Here is a 20,844-nt window from a genome sequence, read left to right as displayed (position 1 = left end):
ATCAATATGTTTGGACCTATTATAAAAAATCAAATTCTTAACAAGATGAATAACGCTTTGATTCTTTGCAGAGATTCTTTGGATGCTTTGGTAATATCATAACCTTATTAGACATAGGGTTTTTCCTGTTGGTGCAACATACATTTTATTAGACATAGAGATAAAGTTATTATGTATAAAAAATTTGTGATTTTTTCTTTCATATCTATTTTGGCGGATGATGTTTCTCTAGAATTACATATTTTTGAATTTACACATTCGCTATATTTTCAATTGTTGGATCAAAATATCGAACAATTAAAATTTAAGTTTAATACTTTTATTTTAAGACAAACTAAAAATTATATTTAACTACACTTAATCTGATATACTACCAAACTGTTTGCTATTTTTAAGTGCTTGGATTTGTTATGCCTGTATGGTGTATCATATTCAACTCCCTTGGTTTTGAAATAGACTTCTATGTCATCATATATCACATATCATTACTTTCTTTATTTTACTGGTCCCTTATCAGTTAGTTTTTCCTATATATTTGTTTATGGCTATAGTCTTTTGTGGTTTGTTTGCATTGTCATTTTTTCATCTTTGCGTGTATTTTATTTAGCTCTACAACTTTGGACTCATTTCAACATGGTCTATTTTGAAGATATCCTAGCTATACTTTGTATATTTTGATTTGATAAAGTGATGAATTAAATAAATAAGAAAAAAATCGATCCACATTTTGATTCCCACATGCTCTATAGTGTATTAAATATTAAATCCCATCACGGGTAAAGGTAAATGACAAATATAACTTTAAATGATCATATTTGTAAAATATAAAAAACAAAAAAGTTGGCAATAATTCGACAATGGCCAACAAAGTGACATCAAATTATAGAGTCTTAATTAATAAATAAATGCAACTAACTAATAAAAATAAATTAAAGTGGAACAAGTACATATATCATGCCAAATTCGACATCTCTATCATGATCTTCTTTCTCTCCAAACTCGGACAAAAGGGGAAATTATCTCACATGTAAAATCTCTTGAAGTTTTTAATGGAAAATCTAAAACTAAACTAAAAAAACAAATAATCAATGAATTCAAGAGCATTTGGATCTTCTACTTCATCATTAGTAATTTTTTTTTAGTTTGAAGGATTAATTTCTATAGTCAAAATATATCTGATTAAAAAAACAAATATAATAAATAAAACCTTAATATTAATCTCAATAAAATTAGGATAAAATTTTGAGTTTCAATATTATGGACGTAAAAATGTATTTATAAGTTGAAAAACTTTGAATTGGAGTGGCAAACTACCATGCATGTCCCACAAAATCTCAAAAAAAGAAAATGAGACTGTTATAGTTAAGAGTGCAAATCTAAATCTTTGTTCTGCTATAAAAAAAAATGAAATGGAGCTATACAAAAATATGAAATGGAGCGGGCCAGACCCGCAGACACTATGCCTCCAAAGTCTAAAATATAGAAATTTATGTTAATACGTGATACTTTATATAAACTCTTTCAATGATCTATCTCCAACCAACGTGGGACTTGAGATCTTTCCAATACATCCCCTCACGCCTAACACTCTATATAAACTTTTTCAATGCTCTATTTCCAATTAATGTGATACTTGAGATCTTCCCAATACACCCCTCATTCTTTTGGGTTTGGTGCGTGGATTTAAACGGTGGGTAGCCCATGGTCCGATCGATAGACTCTGAACCATATTAGAGTTTGACCTAACTCATATTTACAAAATCGACTTATAAAGTGAAGATGACACTCTATATAAACTCTTTCAATGCCTTATTTTCAACCAACGTGGAACTTGAGATTTTAATGAAAAAACACATATTAAGGTGTGAGGCTAAAACCTTAACCTATCCTATAAAAAAATGCATGAAAAACAGCCATGCCCAACCGGCGGATCCGTTTCGTCATCCTTAATTAAAAGAAACAATTAGATTTTTCCAATAAAAATTAAGTCATTATCAAAATTAATATACACTTCGCACAAATTTAAAAGAATTTCCCCTTTATTATATTAAGTTTTTTATTATATGTTTTTGTTATTATTTGGATGATCAATAACATCTATAATTTAAATTTGTGCATAAAATATTTGTTGGAGAGTGCTGAGTAACAACAAAATAAATATTCCATATCATAAGAGAATGAGATATCACATTTTTATTTTAAATTTTAAATTATCTAGAATGAGATATCACATTTTTATTTTAAAATTTAAATTATTAGATAAGTGAATCACATCTCTTATAAATTTAAATGTTTACTCATTTATAAATAAAGTGAGACTTAACAAGTAAACCAAAAAACTATAATAACAAATACATGTTGTAAGGACTTGAGTTGGAGTATTTTTTAATAACTTTTGTTATTAAAAAACAGAAAAGCTAATCACCAAAACATCTTTTAACAACCCCATAATGTCACATCAAGCTTTACCTTATATCCTATAACATGATTCATTTTTGTGTTTTCTCATAGAATATGCCATGCCACACTTTTTGAGTCTTTACAATGATGCATACATTATGAGTTCACACTTGCACAATTCTATATATAACTAAACAACTAATATGTTTTACATATATTTCACTTCTCTCTTCTTTGTTGATTATTAGAAGCTAGCTAGCTAGATTGATCTCAAAATGAGTTCTGAAAAAGAGGGGGAGGTGAGGAAATCAAAAGAGGGAGGTTCAATAAGTATTATTTTGAGATATAGTGATTGGATTGATGTTATTTTAATGTTGATGGGTGCATTGGGAGCAATTGGAGATGGAATGTCAACAAATGTTTTGCTTCTCTTTGCTAGCCGTATTATGAACAGCTTAGGTTACAATAATAATAGTGACACTAATTCCATGAATGAAGTTGAAAAGGTAATTAATTAGTTGTTAATTATACTTTACTTATTTTGATTAACTAGTTTATTAATTCTATGCTTCTAATGAGACTTTGTTATTTGCAGTGTAGCTTATATTTTGTCTACTTGGGATTGACAACTATGGTGGTGGCTTTTTTAGGTAGTTTCTCAAAGACTTTATATTCAAAAATATTTTTTTTACCATTAATAGAAACTTCAAACAATGGAAGATCTATTTTAGAGACTAATCAACATCAATAAATTAATTTTTTTTCCCTTTTTTTCAGAAGGATATTGTTGGAGCAAAACAAGTGAGAGGCAAGTGTTGAGAATTAGGTACAAGTATTTGGAAGCTGTTCTTAGACAAGAAGTTGGTTTTTTTGATTCACAAGAAACAAACACTTCTGAAATCATTAATAGCATATCAAAGGACACTAATCTAATCCAAGAAGTTCTAAGTGAAAAGGTATATTCCCTTTTATTTCACCTTAACTTTTAATAATTTCATACACTGAGACGAGACGTAATAATACTCGAATTAAATGATAAAAGATATTTTCTTCATAATCTAAATCTCGTTTGGTATTCAAACTTAGACCTGAATATTGATTATTTATTTTTCGAGATTAATCTTTTATATTTAAAACAAATTTAGAATGTGTAAATTTTCTTTTTTTTTTCCACTTGTAATTTTCAATCATGATTAATTTGACCTAATTTGACCTAATTTAAATAACCTTCTATTATTTTACTCTTTAACTAATTTGACCTAATTTCAAAGTTGATAATTCACACAGGTTCCTTTATTTTTGATGCAATCATCATCATTCATATCAGGGATAGCTTTTGCAACCTACTTTTCATGGAGATTAGCATTAGTAGCATTTCCAACACTCATCTTACTCATAATCCCAGGCATGATATATGGAAAATACCTAATCTACTTATCAAAATCATCCATGAAAGAGTATGGCAAAGCAAATGCAATTGTTCAACAAGCATTAAGCTCAATAAAAACAGTGTATTCATTCACAGCAGAGAAGAGAACAATGGAGAAATATTCAGAAATATTAGATAGAACTTCAAAGCTAGGAGTAAAACAAGGTATTGCTAAGGGTGTTGCAGTTGGAAGCATTGGTTTGTCTTTTGCAATTTGGGGGTTTCTTGCTTGGTATGGAAGTCATTTGGTTATGTATAAAGGAGAGAGTGGTGGAAGAATTTATGCTGCTGGAATTTGCTTCATTATGAGTGGATTGTAAGTATTTTTTTAATAAAAAATCACAATCAATTATATATATATATATTCTAATAATTGAATTAATGATGAAAAATTTAGGTCCTTAGGAGTGGTACTTCCGGATTTGAAATACTTCACAGAAGTATCAATTGCTGCATCAAGAATATTTGCAATGCTTGATAGAACACCAGAGATTGACGGTGAAGACACAACAAAAGGAACCACATTACAAACAATTAACGGAAACTTAAATTTCGAACATGTAAAATTCACATACCCTTCGCGTCAAGAAACTATTGTACTATGTGATTTCAATCTTCAAATCGAAGCGGGAAAAACTGTTGCATTAGTCGGTGCAAGCGGAAGCGGTAAGTCGACCGTAATAGCATTAGTACAAAGATTTTATGATGCTAATGAAGGTGTTGTTAGGGTGGACGGTTTTGATATAAAGAGTTTGCAGTTGAAATGGTTGAGAAGTAAAATGGGACTTGTGAGTCAAGAACATGCCATGTTTGGGACTTCTATTAAGGAGAATATTATGTTCGGAAAAAATGATGCTACTGTGGATGAGATTGTTGCTGCTGCTACGGCCGCTAATGCTCATAATTTCATTAGACAGCTTCCTGATGGTTATGAAACTAAAGTAAGTTATACTTCATATGATCGATATAATATAGATATATTGATTATTCAATAAATTTGAAACGTTAATTTATAAAATTTAAAATAATACGTAACATTTTCAACTTATATTGTTGGATTTACTATGAGTATGAGAGAATCTGACATGGTAATCTAGATCAAAAGTTTAGTTTCTGATAAAATCGTAGTAGTTGAATGTGATTCTGGCATTCTCACCGCGAATCTAACTAGTGTTTTTAAGCTTTATATTAGTGATTATACATGTGATTATTGACTTAATTGATTGTGATTAACTAGATTGGAGAGAGGGGTGCACTTCTTTCAGGAGGACAAAAGCAAAGAATAGCCATTGCAAGAGCAATCATAAAAAATCCAGTAATTCTTCTACTTGATGAAGCTACTAGTGCACTTGATTCTGAATCTGAATTATTGGTTCAAAATGCTCTTGATCAAGCTTCTTTGGGAAGAACTACTTTGGTATGTACAATCATCTATTCATTCATTTTTATATAGTAAGTATAATTAAGAGCTTATGCTATAAGCACTTATCATATAAAGGTGCTTATAAGTTATTTATGTATCAAAAGAAGTAATACAGTCAAATCATTCTTATATAACCAATAAGTCAAAATCGTTCCCCTTATTTTTATAAGTTCTCCAAAATAGTTCCCCGATTTTTATCCCTAGACCCGTTGGTTACTTGAAACTTATATCATCACTCTTTATATGCTATAAGTGCTTTATACAAATTATTCATCCAAACAAACCCTTAATTTCTAGTCACTACTTTGAATTTGAACAGGTTGTTGCACACAAACTATCAACAATCAGAAATGCAGACCTAATAGCAGTTGTAAGCAATGGTTGTATCATTGAAACTGGGACACACAATGAACTCATCAACACACCAAATGGCCATTATGCAAAGTTAGCAAAACTACAAACACAATTAAGCATTAATGATGATCAAGATCAAATTCAAGAACAACAATCCATTCTTCTTTCTGCAGCAAGAACTAGTGCAGGTAGAACAAGCACTGCAAAATCAAGTCCGAAATCGCCATTACCTAATGATGTTAATCCAATCGCCATATCTAAAATCTCTCATTCGTCGCCTTCGTTTTCAAGGCTACTTTTCTTGAATTCGCCTGAATGGAAACAAGGACTAATTGGAACACTTTCGGCTATAGCCTTTGGTTCGATTCAACCTTTGTATGCATTAACAATCGGTGGAATGATTTCGGCTTTTTTCGCTAAAAGTCATCAAGAAATGAAACACAGAATCATGAACTATTCGTTGATTTTCACTTCTCTATCGGTTGCTTCGATTACACTCAATCTCATACAACACTACAATTTTGCTTATATGGGAGCAAAGTTAACAAAAAGGATAAGATTGCGTATGTTGGAGAAAATCTTAACCTTCGAAACTGCTTGGTTTGATGAAGAGAAAAATTCTAGTGGAGCATTGTGTTCGAGGTTAAGCAACGAAGCTTCGATGGTGAAATCGCTCGTTGCTGATAGAGTTTGTTTACTCGTTCAAACGGCTTCCTCTGTCACAATCGCGATGATCATAGGACTTGTCGTAGCATGGAAGCTAGCTCTTGTTATGATCGCGGTTCAACCGCTTACGATACTTTGTTTTTATACGCGAAAGGTTTTGCTTTCTACGCTTTCGACTAAATTCGTTAAGGCGCAGAACCAAAGCACGCAGATCGCGGTCGAGGCGGTTTATAATCACAGAATTGTAACTTCATTCGGAAGCATCACAAAAGTTTTGAGACTGTTCGACGAGGCGCAAGAGGCGCCGAGGATGGAAGCTAGGAAGAAATCATGGCTAGCTGGGATTGGTATGGGATCTGCTCAGTGTGTGACGTTTATGTGTTGGGCTTTGGATTTTTGGTATGGTGGAAAATTGGTTCAAAAGAGAGAAATTTCTTCTGGTGATGTGTTTAAAACCTTTTTTGTTTTGGTTAGTACCGGAAAAGTTATAGCTGAAGCTGGTAGCATGACTTCTGATCTTGCTAAAAGTTCAACTGCTGTTGCATCTGTGTTTGAAATTCTTGATAGACAATCACTTATTCCTAAGGTATGTATTTAAGTTCTAAAGTTGTTAGAAGTTAAAACCGAGTTAAAATCGTGCTGATTTATATCTGATTTCAGAGAATTTACTACTTGTTAACTCTGGTAAAATCGAGTTTAGCTCTCATTTTACTTGGACTTAACTCAAAATCCGTACTTAAAAACATATAATTGGACGATTTTACGAGATAAACCTTGATTTTATCGACATGTTGTTACCGACTAATCGATTTGTTGTTTGTTTGATTAGGCCGGAGAAGAAAACAATGGAATAAAATTGGAAAAAATGAGTGGAAAAATAGAGTTAAAGAATGTTGATTTTTCGTATCCGAGTAGAGCAAAGACACTAATTTTGAACAAATTTTGCTTGGAAGTGAAGGCAGGAAAAAGTATTGGACTAGTTGGAAAAAGTGGATGTGGAAAATCAACAGTGATTGCATTAATACAAAGATTCTATGATGTTGAAAGAGGATCAGTGAAAATTGATAATGTGGATTTAAGAGAATTAGATATTCATTGGTATAGACAACAAACTTCATTAGTAAGTCAAGAACCTGTGATTTATTCTGGTACCATACGTGATAATATTTTGTTTGGAAAACAAGATGCTAATGAAAATGAAGTTGTTGAGGCTGCTAGATCCGCAAATGCTCACGATTTCATTTCGTAAGTTTTCTCTTTACATATAATTTTTTACGACTAGAAATCAACCTCATTATCTCAGTATTTACAACACTCATACACATTCTATCGATATTTCTGAATAAAGATGTGTTTGGTGCCTGACACACATGTTAGGGTTCGACAAACTCTGAGATCAAACTTTGTGTATTTTTTGGTGATGCAGATCATTGAAAGATGGATATGAAACACAATGTGGAGAAAGAGGAGTTCAATTATCAGGTGGACAAAAGCAAAGAATAGCAATTGCAAGGGCCATAATTAGAAATCCAATCATACTTCTACTTGATGAGGCAACAAGTGCTTTGGATGTACAATCAGAACAAGTTGTGCAAGAAGCACTTGATAGGATTATGGTAGGAAGAACAACCATTGTTGTGGCACATAGGCTTAATACAATCAAAGAACTTGATTCTATTGCTTATGTGTTAGAGGGTAAGATTGTGGAACAAGGAAGCTATTCCCAGCTTAAGCACAAGAGAGGTGCTTTTTTCAACCTTGCCAACCATCAAATCCAAACTTAGTCATTGTAAATTATTTTCATCTAAACATTGAGAAACATAATAAAATGGTTCTCTTTCAATTCAACTTGAGGTAAATTATTTTACGTAGTTAATAATTAGTAACTAAATATGACATATATGTGATAGTGTTTTGGATGAATACATTTTTGTGTACTAATTATTGTAAACCAATTGTTAATCTCATTGAAAAATGTACCTAAGTTAATCTCATCAAACATAAATATTTTTTCTAAACTTAAGTTTGATGTCTTTCATACAATGAACTTCATAAAAAAAGAAAATTCACTAGACACCACTTTTTTTTTCATATAATAAACTTAAGTTTGAAGTCTTGTTTTCCAAAAATTTTAATAGTTGAACATCATATGTATTCATTATCTCTTTGTTCGATATTTAGAAAGACTCTGTAGTTTATTTCAAAAATGTTTTATATTTTCTTGGCAGATTTACAACTAATGATATAAAGAAATTGATTTTCACTTAAAGACATAACCAAAATATTTGTAGCTTTGAAATCAAATTCAAACTTTCTCTTGTATTCTTCGGTCCAAAGAAATTCATATTTATCTACTACTTCACCATTAAAAAAGTGAGTAGGGATAGACGGACCATTGATTATTGTTTTTTATAATTCAATATTAATACTTCGAATGAAAATTTTAATTCTATCTTTTTACAAGTCAAACCTATCACCATTAAACAATAAATGTGTGTTTAGGGAAACATTGGTTGGTTGAAAAGAAAATCATTTGCGGGGAGAGAGAGAGAGAGAGAGAGAGAGAGAGAGAGAGAGAGAGAGAGAGAGAGAGAGAGAGAGAGAGAGAGAGAGAGAGAGAGAGAGAGAGAGAGAGAGAGAGAGAGAGAGAGAGAGAGAGAGAGAGAGAGAGAGAGAGAGAGAGAGAGAGAGGAGAGAGAGAGAGAGAGAGAGAGAGAGAGAGAGAGAGAGAGAGAGAGAGAGAGAGAGAGAGAGAGAGAGAGAGAGAGAGAGAGAGAGAGAGAGAGAGAGAGAGAGAGAGAGAGAGAGAGAGAGAGAGAGAGAGAGAGAGAGAGAGGTTCATCGTAAATTGACCTACTTATGTCTCCAAGAATTATTCTTGAGAGTATCCACTAATATTGAGAGCTTATAAAAGGATATGCCAATGAACCTCCTTATACAAGGAAATGAAGTTTAAATGTTAATTTTCAACCAAACAATGAACAAAGTTTTGAGTGACTATCCTCCAAAGAAAACATAAGTTTTCTTTGGATTGGTCTTAAGATTTTAATGGTTGATATTCATGAACTAAAAGATAAATTTTGTTCTTGACGAAACTCACGAACCAAACAGAAAGTTTCTAAGACAATCTTCGTCAAAACAAACAAGAACTTTTAATAGTTTAACTCCCAAATAAATAACTTTTTATAAAAGAAAAATTTAATCAAGAGATAACTAACTCTTGGTAAATTACAATTAATCCATTGATTAAGCACAATGATCATCATTAGACACAAAAGCATTCTTAAAGCTTTAAGGCAAAATATAGATGAGAAATCGAGAGATTTATAAAAACAGACGAGATAGTATGAAAGTGATATTAAAGCTCGTTTTTTTTGGATGAAATGAAATGATATATAAACTCTCTATTTATAATCCACATTGGGGTTTAAATTTAGAAACAATCCATGAGCGAAGTGAATGCCATAATTGATTAGGCTAACCAATTATTGACCCCTAATATTGATTGTTCAAACCATATATGAAAGGTTTTTATATTTAGTTATTACCAATCATTAAGAGAATGTCCCAGACGATTTTAGACTCAACTAAATGAAAATAATTGATTAGGTGATTATATCTAATTGATTGTCTAATAGTAAAAACTTATTCAACTGCTCAAACAATCCCATAATCAGTTGGCCAGTCCTTAAAAACATTTTTAGTGGTTTAAATAAAATATGAACGACTTCTCATAGGTTTTTAGTGTGTGCGTGCGTGTGTGCGTGTGTGTGATTTTGCCTTAGTATTTCCAGAAGTACCCTTGTGCCTTTGTAAGACACTGGTCACTTAGACGGACACAGCCAATCGAGCTTTCACAATTCCTCTCTTTTACAACTTCAAAGCTTCAAGTCTTGACATCATTATCTTTGAGTTTAGCATCACACAAGATCTTTGAGTCTTCTTAATAAGACTTGATATATATTCGAGTTGATTACCATCATTAGAAAGTTGAGAAGATAAACCACTAGCAAACTTTAAAACAAAAGTCTTCACTTGAATTTCGTTTAACTATAGTATTGACTTTAAAGAGATGACTTGATCTTCAAGAACATCTTCAAAGAATATCTTGATTCAAGAGGATATTTTGATAAAACATCTTGAGCATATTCAACAACTTAAGCTATCTTCAATAGATAAGAAATTCATTGAATACCGTTTGATATCAGATGTTGTCATTATCAAAACCAAATAGTCAATTAGTTGATTGCAGCTTTTCTATTAACAAACTCCATCACCTTGGATAACTTCAGCAATACCTTCAAGCACATAGATCAACTAACATGATTTAATGATCCAACTATCTTCAGTCTCCAGAATGGACACCACTAGTATTCCACAACTCTTATAATTATCCTTATTTGAGGCAATTACAATCTAAAAAAAATCATCATTTTCCTTCCTTTTGGGACAATCCCTCGCGAAGTGATCGATTTTATGACAAGGGAAACATTTTAATATTGAATTATCAAACCTCTTGGATTTGGAAATCCCTCTATGCTCAATTCCTCCTCTTACGACAATCTTAAAATCTTTCACCTTTGAATATTTCTTGGATCTCAAAACTGTTTGGGCTTCATCCAAAGTAATAGTATATTCATTACCATAAAGAAGGGTATCCTTGAAGTGATCAAAGGATCTAATTAATGAGCTTAACAAGAATAAATCATTGTCATCATCATCAATATTTACCTTAATATTCTTCTTAACGTTAATGATCTTGTGAAATTCTGTTAACTCCTCCACTATGGATTTGTTTTCTATCATTTGAAATGAGTATAATTGTTGTTTCACTTATAACTTGTAAACCAAATAATTGGTCATATAAAATGACTCAAGTTTTTTGGACATCGAAACCGCAGTCTTGTCTCTGGTAACTTCCCATAGAACTTTATTCTCGAGACACAAGATAGTGAAACTCATGGCCTTATCGACCATCCCATTCTTCTCTTCTTGTGTGAGACATGCATGCATCAATGCTTCACCCTTCAATGCTTCAATATATTTATCTTGAGTTACGATATCATTCATATCCATTTTTAATAAACCAAAATTATTATCTCTGAAAAACTTCTTGATCTTCCATTTAGAACTTATGATACTCACTTGTAAGCAAAATCCATTTGCCCCACGCTGGACGCCACTTGTTGTAAAATACTAACGAATCTCGTGAATTTATTGATATCAAGAAATTTTATGTGTGAAACAAAGAACAATGACATGAAAAATAAATGGCCACAAGCAACACAATAGTCTAGTAATTTTCCAGAAGTAAAGACGAATCCACAACAAGAATGAGGAAGATAAAAGACAAGAACACAAAGAAACATGTTTACCCAATTCGATCAAATCGATATGCTCTTAAGGAGATAACAAATCTCTAATTCACTATACTACTAAGAATTTTACAATAGATTACAAAAGAGTTAAAAAAATAGTATCTCAAGTTTCCAAGAAAAAATCTTATTTCTACCCAAACCCAAGTGTTTCACACAGACACACACGGTTTTAAGATCATGTTATAATTAGGTAGAGATTGATGATGATGATGTTGTGTGTGTGTGAATAATGTTGATTAGATACAATACACTTGTAAAACTATGATCCATCAAGTCAAATGGTAATGAAGCATGTGCTAGCAAGGCCAATTCTATTTCCATAATTTATCTACGCTTCCTTCCAATTGTCCCATTTTGATGGGAAGTGTGTGGACAAGTGAGTTTGTGCATTATGCCAAGCTCATTGAGATACTTTGTAAATGGTCTGAATTCATTGCCAAAGTATGACTGAATGACCTTGATTTGAGAGTTGAATTCTGTTATGACATAGCTCTAAAAGAGTTTAAATGCATTGAGAGAATCAATTTTATTCTTCAGCATGTATATACAAGTGTACCTTGTATGAACATCAACAAAAGAGACATATCAAGAGTAGACACCTCCAGAAGAAGCTGAGGAATATCCCCATATATGTATGGATTAGTTCAAAAGTAGTGTTATATTTTGTATGAGATGAAGTTTAGGAGACCTGCCTCGACAACAAGCATGACAAAAAATTTCAGATTTCTTATTATTCACATGAATATTACACAACTCAAGAACATGATTGAATAGTTTAGGATGAGCATGCCCTAGCCTATAGTGCCAAATTACATTGCTGTTGGCAGTTGTGGCTTCACTATCAATCCTAAGGCTATCAGTTGTATTATTAGCAAAGGAATGAAACATTTGAAAACTATTGGAAATAGAACAGTGTGAGGGTTCAAAAGCGAGATTGTTGAAGTAGTACCATTCAAATAAATTGCTACTAGAGTTTTGCTGGTCATCAGTATGATATGCATCAACTTAATTCAAAATTAAAATTAATTTTAAAACAATTAAATATAAAAAAGCCATATACTATTAAACTTTTGATTTGGATTTATACCAACAATTTTTTTGGATAGTGGAGTATTAGTTTTTTCAATATACTAAATAAAAAAGATATAAAGAAACAAAGTTATGTTAACGAGACACGCAAAAAAAAAAGACATAGCCATGTGGATGAGATAGTTTTCATTTTTGTTCCAATTAATTGGTAGATTTCTTCACCATTTAAGATGGTTTTGTTTCCAACTGTTGTAACCTCATACATAGCTAAAAATAAATGTGAATTGGATTGTACTAAACTCTTCACTATGCGATTTCTATATTCACTTGCGATATTATTTTTAATCCAATATAATAATCTTCACTAATGTTGCAGACATCATGAAAGATCCAAACATTTTGGACAAACAAAATATAAGTCAAATCAATAGAGAATATAATTTACTATTATTTAAACAAATTCTTGATAAGTTTCAATTACAATTAAGAATAAAACAATAATCAAATTAATAATAAATTATTTCCAAATAATAATCAAATTATTAATAAGTCATTTTCAAACGTATAATTTAATTAGTAATTATTTAAGCTCTTTAAATATATGGCTGTGAATTGCTAAAAAAATACAACGAGGTTACATTGTGTTTGTAGAGTTGTCTTTGGTGTACACGGTATTTTGAAAGTATTTAAGATTAATTTCCGCAGAATGGTGAAAAGCTCGATATATGTGTGTTTTTTAGGTTGAATGATTTGATCTCTTCTCAATCCTGAGGGTATTTGAGATATTTATAAAGACCATTTGAGCACGGGGTCAAAGAACCACAAAATGACCTATTCCGACTCCATGATCTGGAAACCTGAAAAGAGTAGGTTTTACCTTTTCTTGAATCGCGGGGAACAATTTCCTTTAGTTAGCATATGTGGAGATAAGTCATCTCCCATGTTTACTGAGTAAATGGGTAATGTGAGTTGATTTGGGCGCCCCAATTCCAATTAATTAGCCTTCATTGAGATTTGGATGACTATGTGGCGTATTAGGCAATTTGCCCTTCTCCATGTTGGGCGCCCTCCTAGAGTTGAGGTAATGGGCTTCCATCTTGCATTCATAAACCTTTCTTCTTAGGATCCAATGAAATGATCTTAGTACACGGTCTCTCAAGTACGATGACTTAGAAAGAACAAAGTGATTTAGTTTGATCGTTTCTAGTCTTCATATTTGGGTTAACCCCCAAAGAGATTTTCAGATCATCCTTGGGGAAAGTCCCTCAATTAGAGCTTGAGGAGAGTTCGTCGTGTAGAGCGTGAGGTGAATCCCTCAGGCAAAGCTTGGGCGACCCCCTTGGGCAACGCATGTGGCGAGTCCCTTAGGCAGAACACGGGGGCAAGTAACTTAGGCACAACTTGGGACGAGTCGTTAAAGCGTCATAGACAAACGCACATGCAACATTAAATGCAACTACTTATTGACTTGTCTTGAGAATCTATGGGTTCCTTGCACATTTCAAAGACGTGGATAAACTCCTAACAATTGTTGGTATGCCTAGCAAGAGGTTACTAATTACCTATTAGGCCTAATTTTTAGATATTTATAGAAAGGGGTTCAACCTCTACTCCTTTACGTTTCAGGTCCTTCCTCCTTCAACTCACACTTGAATCCTCACATGGCTCAAAGCAAACCCAACCTTCCTTCCTTCTTTTGCAGGTATATGATTTTACTTCTTACCTCCCCTTTTCTATTCTAGTGGCAATAATTAGGGATTTAGATGAGAGATATAAGGTGATAAAGCCCTCGAATAATAGAGAGTGGGAAGAAATGTATCTCCTAGTTACCTTAGATATACCTGACACGCCCGTAAGGTAGAAGGTACTTCATACACAAGTATAATATTGACAGGGCAACTCCTAAGAGGTTGAAAGCAAGTCTCCCTATTATCATATTGTATGAGGAAGGGGCGTCTATGATGAGGTATCTTACCTTGACTGTCCTCACACTTTTCTCCATCCCAAATATGATATTCAGGGTGATGTAACCCTTTACTTCCACTTGTTCGCCCGAGAATCCCACTAGAGAGCCTTAGAAAGCTTTGAATTCATCCAGATCCAGGAAGAGTCTCTCAAAGGCGTCCCAGTAAAGGATGTATGCAGAACTCCCTTGATCAATTAATATCACTTAATTTACCAATTATCATGTTGCATCGCAAAAAATACAGAGTCGCCACCGGATTTTATTTATTCCAAAGGAAAAGGGAAATAGAGATAAAACCCCAAAAGAGAATGGTCTCGCAACCAAGAGCGGATTCAGAAGTCGGTTATGTAAGGGGAAGGTATTAACACCCCTCACATACATGGTACTTCATGGGAACCACTTGCTTGTATCAATGCATATGGGTGTAGTTTATCTGTATGTTGCTTGCTATCGATCGAATGAGATGAATAGAGATAAGATGGGGAGAGAATAAGTTTTAAATTAGTGTGCTCACCAAGGATTTGGGCCCTTGTGTCTACGTACCCTCATACGTGCAATGAGGAAGTCAGAGCTCCGTAGTTCCGCTCACAAATGAAGTATGTGTTTGGTTTTTTTTATGAACAATGTTGACATTCGCGTGCTACTGTTCACTTGCTTGCGTGTTCGAGCATGAGAGCGGGAAGTATTTGCTTGTTTGCGGTAAAATGGATGCGCTTGGATCACACTCTAGCAGTTAAACATTACTTGCTCATACATGGAGGCTTAAGCATCATTCACGGTAGAACGGAAGTAACACGTCCTTTTTGAAAGGTTTGAAGAGTGCACTGAGGCAAAAGATGATTTGATTTATTGGGGTTGATTTTAGTACGGAGACAAGGATCAAACCCTTGGATAGATACAGTCAACAGTCCAAAAACTCGGGAGTTCAGAGGACAATGTTATCCTAACCACTATTTTTCATCCAAAAATAGATTTGAATTGTGAAAACATTTAGCAAGTCTAATCATTGGAACTTAGAGGGAGACAAGTATCTGACCCTTGACTAAGTACGACCAACAATCAGAATACTTGGGAGTCGAGAGGACCATGGTATCCTAACTACCCTTTTTGTCCCTCATAACACCTAGATCTAACTTGTTTGAATCATTATATGTTTTAAGGGGGAATTCAAGTGTCGGGTCCTCAAGCTAGGTACGACCGACAACCCATGTACTTGAATGTTTGGCACAAGCACGTACACCCCATTTTTGCATTCCGTTTGTTATGATTTTTTTTGAAAAAGGCATTTGACATTGGATCAAGTGTTTGAGTTTATTGTGAAAAATGTGAGGAATGGATGTGAGAAATAAAATGAGATTGAGAAGATAATGGAGAAGAGATATAGATAATGAATCAGGGAATGGATGGGAGATACTTGACATTGGATCAAGTACTCGCATTGCAATGGTGTGAGTTTTATTTAGAAAATAACTTGACATTGGATTAAGTATCTTTTGTTTCTTTTGAAATTCTTTATTTTATCATTTGTTTTTATCTTTTTAGTTAGCATGCATGATGAACTAATAAATGAATAAACCTAGACTATTACATCTTCATGGGGTAGGGGGACATGTGATCCACTATGGTGGGTGGAAACATTACAAATAAATGGGAAATGGAAAGGGATTTGAAAAAATAAAAATCATGTACCATGCCTGTAAGACCCCAATTTTGACCCTAAGATCCCTCATGCAATTTCATCATAAGCATTAGCATTGGGATCATACCTTGGCATCCTCCTTACCCCTCTTTCATTGGGTTTGTTTTGGGAGAGATCACCAAGCACCATGTGATTTTATCATACTTGTATATTATAATTTTACTAACCAAAATACCAAAAATATGTCTTTGCATTTGCCTAACTCTTTTGTAGGTAAGACATGATCCCATTGATTTATCAAGTTCATATCCAGGGTTTGAGACCCTCACGACAAAGAGCACAACCATAAATTGATCCAAGAATGTTTATGAGTTCCATTGATTCCTATATGTTATATTGATCAAGTATTCTTCAAGAGTTTGAGGGTGATTTGCCTTGGAAACTCTAGTTTGACTGGGTATCTTGAGTAACTTCTCCAACAATCTATCTCACCAATTGATCAAATTTCTCAAGGGACACTTCAAAATTCATCATATTATGCATATATAATCTACCATGAGCCTAGAAAGTCAAGATAATTGAAGGTTAGCAAGTTGGTTGATGGTGGTTGGCCAGATGAATTCATCTGATCAAAATTGGGTCTCCCTAGACTCTATCTCCTACAATTTTCACCATATGAAAATTATTCCAAGAGAAAAGTTACTCTAAATGACATTCCATATAACTTTCATGTTGAGACCTAGAGCTAGCTTTGTTTGGAAAATCATTTTCTATGTTGAAACATTATAGGTCATTTTGTCTAAACCCTAATTTGAAAGTCAACTTCCCAAGGCCATAACTTGCTCAACTTTTATGATATGAAATATTTATAAGTTGAAAAATCAAATTAAATATGTCTACTTCAACTTTTATGTTTGAAGTGAGAGCTAATTCAACTTTTATGAGCATGTGATATGAGGATACATTATAGGTCATTTTTGACCTATACCATTGAACAAGTGATTTTTCTCAACTTCAAAAATGTATAACTCTATCATTCTAAATCCAAATGACATGAAATTGGTGACCATTTTGAAGGTCTTTGAAAGAGCTACAATTTTTATGAAGACACTTTTCTCATTTGAAGCTCACATAAAAAGTTAAGCAAAGTGGAATATTGAGATATATGGCTTGACACTTAGAAAATTTTTCAACATGTTGAAATTTCCAAACTTCCACCTCAAAATTCTCCATGTTCCAAGCTCAAAATGAAAAGGTGTATAACATCAAACTTGTTCCCCTTGAAGCTTTCCAAAGAACCCAAGTTCGTGCATTTTGGATGAAGATTGCTAGGTCTGCGCATGGGTTTAACAGGGTTGCATCATTGGAAAGAATCAAATGTACAAACTTCATTTCAACTTGCCTTGCCATTCAAGCTTCATTCGGACTTCAATTTGAATCATTTTAGACCTTAATGCATTACATAATGGGCTTGTACATGCCCATACACTCATGCCATTCACATTGCTAATTTTGGACAGATTTTGAAGTGTGCAAATATCATTCCCTTTGGATATAAATAGAAGGCTTATGAGCTCATTTGAATCACACCTTGCGCGCCAGCTTTGCCCCCCAATTCAAACCCTCTCATTCTAAAGGAAAACCTGAGAAGTTTTAATTTGAAATTTGAGTTTGAATCTCAAATGTTGGAGATTCAAGAACTCCAGGATCCACAACCTTGCAACCTCTCCAATCACTTCCTGCTAGCTTCTCAAGTGTGATCAGATCGTGTTTGAAGCAAGCAATCTCAACTTGTGCATAACATTTAAGGTAATTTTCAGAAAACTTCATCTTTTCGATTCTCACTCAATTCTACTCAATTCTCTTGGATCTTTGGTTGTCTGAAGTCCTACCAATGTAGGCAAGAAGATTGAGTTGCTTAGAGGTCAAGTCGAAGCAACTCAGTTGACACACCTCAAAATTCAACTCCTCGTATCTTTTTATATATTTGGAGTTAGTTGAAATTGAGGTCAGATTCGTGCTCTACGCCATTTTTTCTTTCAGATCATGTCCTTCTTTTTTATTTTGGTGATGGTTGAGGGTGGACCAGTCTGGTGAGGTCCACCAGAGAAGAAGTCCGGAGTTACAGCTCCGGCGGTGCGTTGACACGGCTCCCGGCCATAGGATCCATCCAATTTATTTTAATCCTGAGCGCTCATTGTGATTACCATCCCTGCAGCGCGCTGACTCGTGTGTTTGGTGGAACGCATGTTTCAGGCCACTTGATCTGCCACCTCAATTAATGAGGGAGATCAAGTGGCTCACGTTTTTTTGATATTTTCTGATTTTCTTTTATTCCTTTTATTTTCATTAATTCATATTAATTTTAATATCGATCCAAAAAATATGAGACTTTCACCAAAAAATTTCAAATAATTCCTCTTTCATATTTTGAATTAAAATTATTTTTTGGATCATTATTAATATTTTTCATGATTTAATTGATTTTGTGTTTGTTTTTAATTGTTTAAAAATACTTTTAAGTTTTTAAAAATTCTGAATTTTTTTCTCCAAGGTCCTTTGACCTTGTTTGACCTATGATAAATCTCATGATTATTTATTTGGTGTTTTGATGAGGTTTTAGGAATTTGATAAACCATAATTAATTTAAATGTATTATTTTAGTCTTTTTAATTTGAATAAATGGCAATTAATTGTGTTGACCAATTGTGATGACTTATTTGAGTTTGACTCTTGTTGTTGGGCCTTGGTCAAAGTTGATTTGATTTTGTCAAGTTAATATCATTGGATTTAGGGGATCGATGGAATGTACATTCCATCTCCCAAAATGAATGGATGATATTAATTTGGTAAAAGTCCTCCTTTGACCAATTTGAGTTTTGATCCATTCCTCTTCCTCTTCATCTCATTCCCATTCTTTATGCATTTATCTCATTTGGCCTATGATATCTCAAAGTCCTAAGGCTAGTTGATTGAAAAACCAACATAAGTATGGATGAGATTAGGCCACCTCTTTTGCATATTCTTTTTGTGTGTGGTATGTTTCATGAGCATAGTCCATTATACTATGTCTCTAACATGCATTAACACCAAAGTTCTATTGCCCGACCTCAAATAGTTGTGACTTCTACATAAGTCCAATTACAATTGCTTAACATAACACTAAATTTGTGATACAAAAAGGCATAGTATTCTAGTTAGTGAGATTGTAAGTCTCCCCTCTTTCATGGTATTGTGTGGAAACTTGCCTTTTTTCCTTCCTTTGGAAGATGTCTTGGTTCAAGGATCCATGCTTGTGATAAGTGGGTTGAGTGTTCTCCAAAGAATGACTAAAAAAACAAAAAGCAAAAGCAAAACAATACTAACTTCTAACTCATTAACAACTAACTTTTAATTTCAAGCAATTTACTTTAATGTTATTTAATTTTAGTCTTTATTCATTTGCCATTATTCATACCATTCTAATTATTTATGTTAATGCAATTTTCACTTTGTCCGCTTGGACCATATTGTGTGATATATTCCATTTTGTGTATACTTTGTTTGTTTGTGTGGTCTTTGACCATTAATGTACATAATAACAACAAAAATCCTAAAAAACTTTTTGTGTGGACTGTTGACTTGATCTTGGACAAATGGACTTAGAACTTAGGCAACATTCCTATGCTAAAGGACTTGGCCAATGCCAACTTTCTGTGAAATCAAATGCTTGCAATCTGAAACTTCATCTGATACATCTTTGAAGATCCCTTTGAGTTCATCTGCAACATGATCATTGTGAAGTTGTTACTTTGAACCTGTGACTTGTGGATTTCATCTGTTACATGGGCTATCTTGAAGAAGATCATAGAGTGGCTAAGCTTGGATGTGGCTATCTTTATTTGATGTCTTGCTTTTCAAGATTGATATAATTGTGCATTTGTGTGTTGCTTGATTCTAAATATCCAAGGGAATTTGGGTTTCTATTGACATTCTTGTATATTGGATTGCTACCCATTGGTCAGATCTTTTCAACCCTTAACTTTTAATTTTGTGCATAGGATTAGTCTCTTCATCTCATCCCCATTTCTTTAATTTTAAAATCTCTCCCTCATTTTTAAAATTTTCTTTGTTTGAACTAGTTTTGTTCTAAACTTTGACTACTTTGCAAAAGATAGAAACTTTGGCCTTATGCCATTGAATTTTCAAACTTCCTTTTCTTAATCAAACTTGTAAATAGACATAATTATACTTGACTTAAACTTCCAAAAAGCCAAAAAAGAACTAACTCATTCAAACCATTTTTAGGCCTATGTGCCTTTCAAACTTTATTTTTGTTAAAAAGCAACGCATCCACGTTGAAATTTGTATCATGAACTACGAGGTTTTAATCCCTCATTTTTATGTTGGTACGTAGGCACAAGTCCGAAGGGCTTGTCAAACACAAAAATATAATTAATGAATTCTTTTCTCATCCCCCCATTTTATTTGCTTGTAAACATCATTTTGTACCAAATACATATGCATACAAAAAGGGCTCCCTAGGAGTACCTAGGACTCTTTGGGTGTTAATACCTTCCC

The 20,844-nt window shown here is 33.2% G+C and overlaps 1 protein-coding gene across 2 annotated transcripts; it reads left to right on the top strand.

The window, feature by feature from the left end:
• The first annotated feature begins 2,536 nt into the window (after window positions 1-2,536).
• On the top strand, window positions 2,537-8,120 carry LOC127117726 (putative ABC transporter B family member 8). Of its 2 annotated transcripts, none has more exons than XM_051047829.1 (9): window positions 2,537-2,906; window positions 2,996-3,050; window positions 3,178-3,356; window positions 3,688-4,145; window positions 4,227-4,770; window positions 5,067-5,246; window positions 5,572-6,858; window positions 7,102-7,517; window positions 7,699-8,120. In XM_051047829.1, the coding sequence occupies exons 1-9, from the start codon at window positions 2,676-2,678 to the stop codon at window positions 8,054-8,056; spliced, it is 3,708 nt and encodes a 1,235-aa protein (XP_050903786.1). In that variant the 5' UTR covers window positions 2,537-2,675; the 3' UTR covers window positions 8,057-8,120. The 2 variants fall into 2 exon arrangements, with proteins under 2 accessions (XP_050903786.1, XP_050903790.1); XM_051047833.1 differs by having other exon boundaries at window positions 2,753-2,906; window positions 3,001-3,050.
• Window positions 8,121-20,844: the final 12,724 nt, after the last annotated feature.

Source organism: Lathyrus oleraceus, chromosome 1 (genome assembly GCF_024323335.1).
Source record: "Lathyrus oleraceus cultivar Zhongwan6 chromosome 1, CAAS_Psat_ZW6_1.0, whole genome shotgun sequence".
NCBI lineage: Eukaryota > Viridiplantae > Streptophyta > Magnoliopsida > Fabales > Fabaceae > Lathyrus > Lathyrus oleraceus.
Note: the sequence above shows the minus strand (reverse complement) of the source record. Positions and strands in the feature narration are given on the sequence as shown.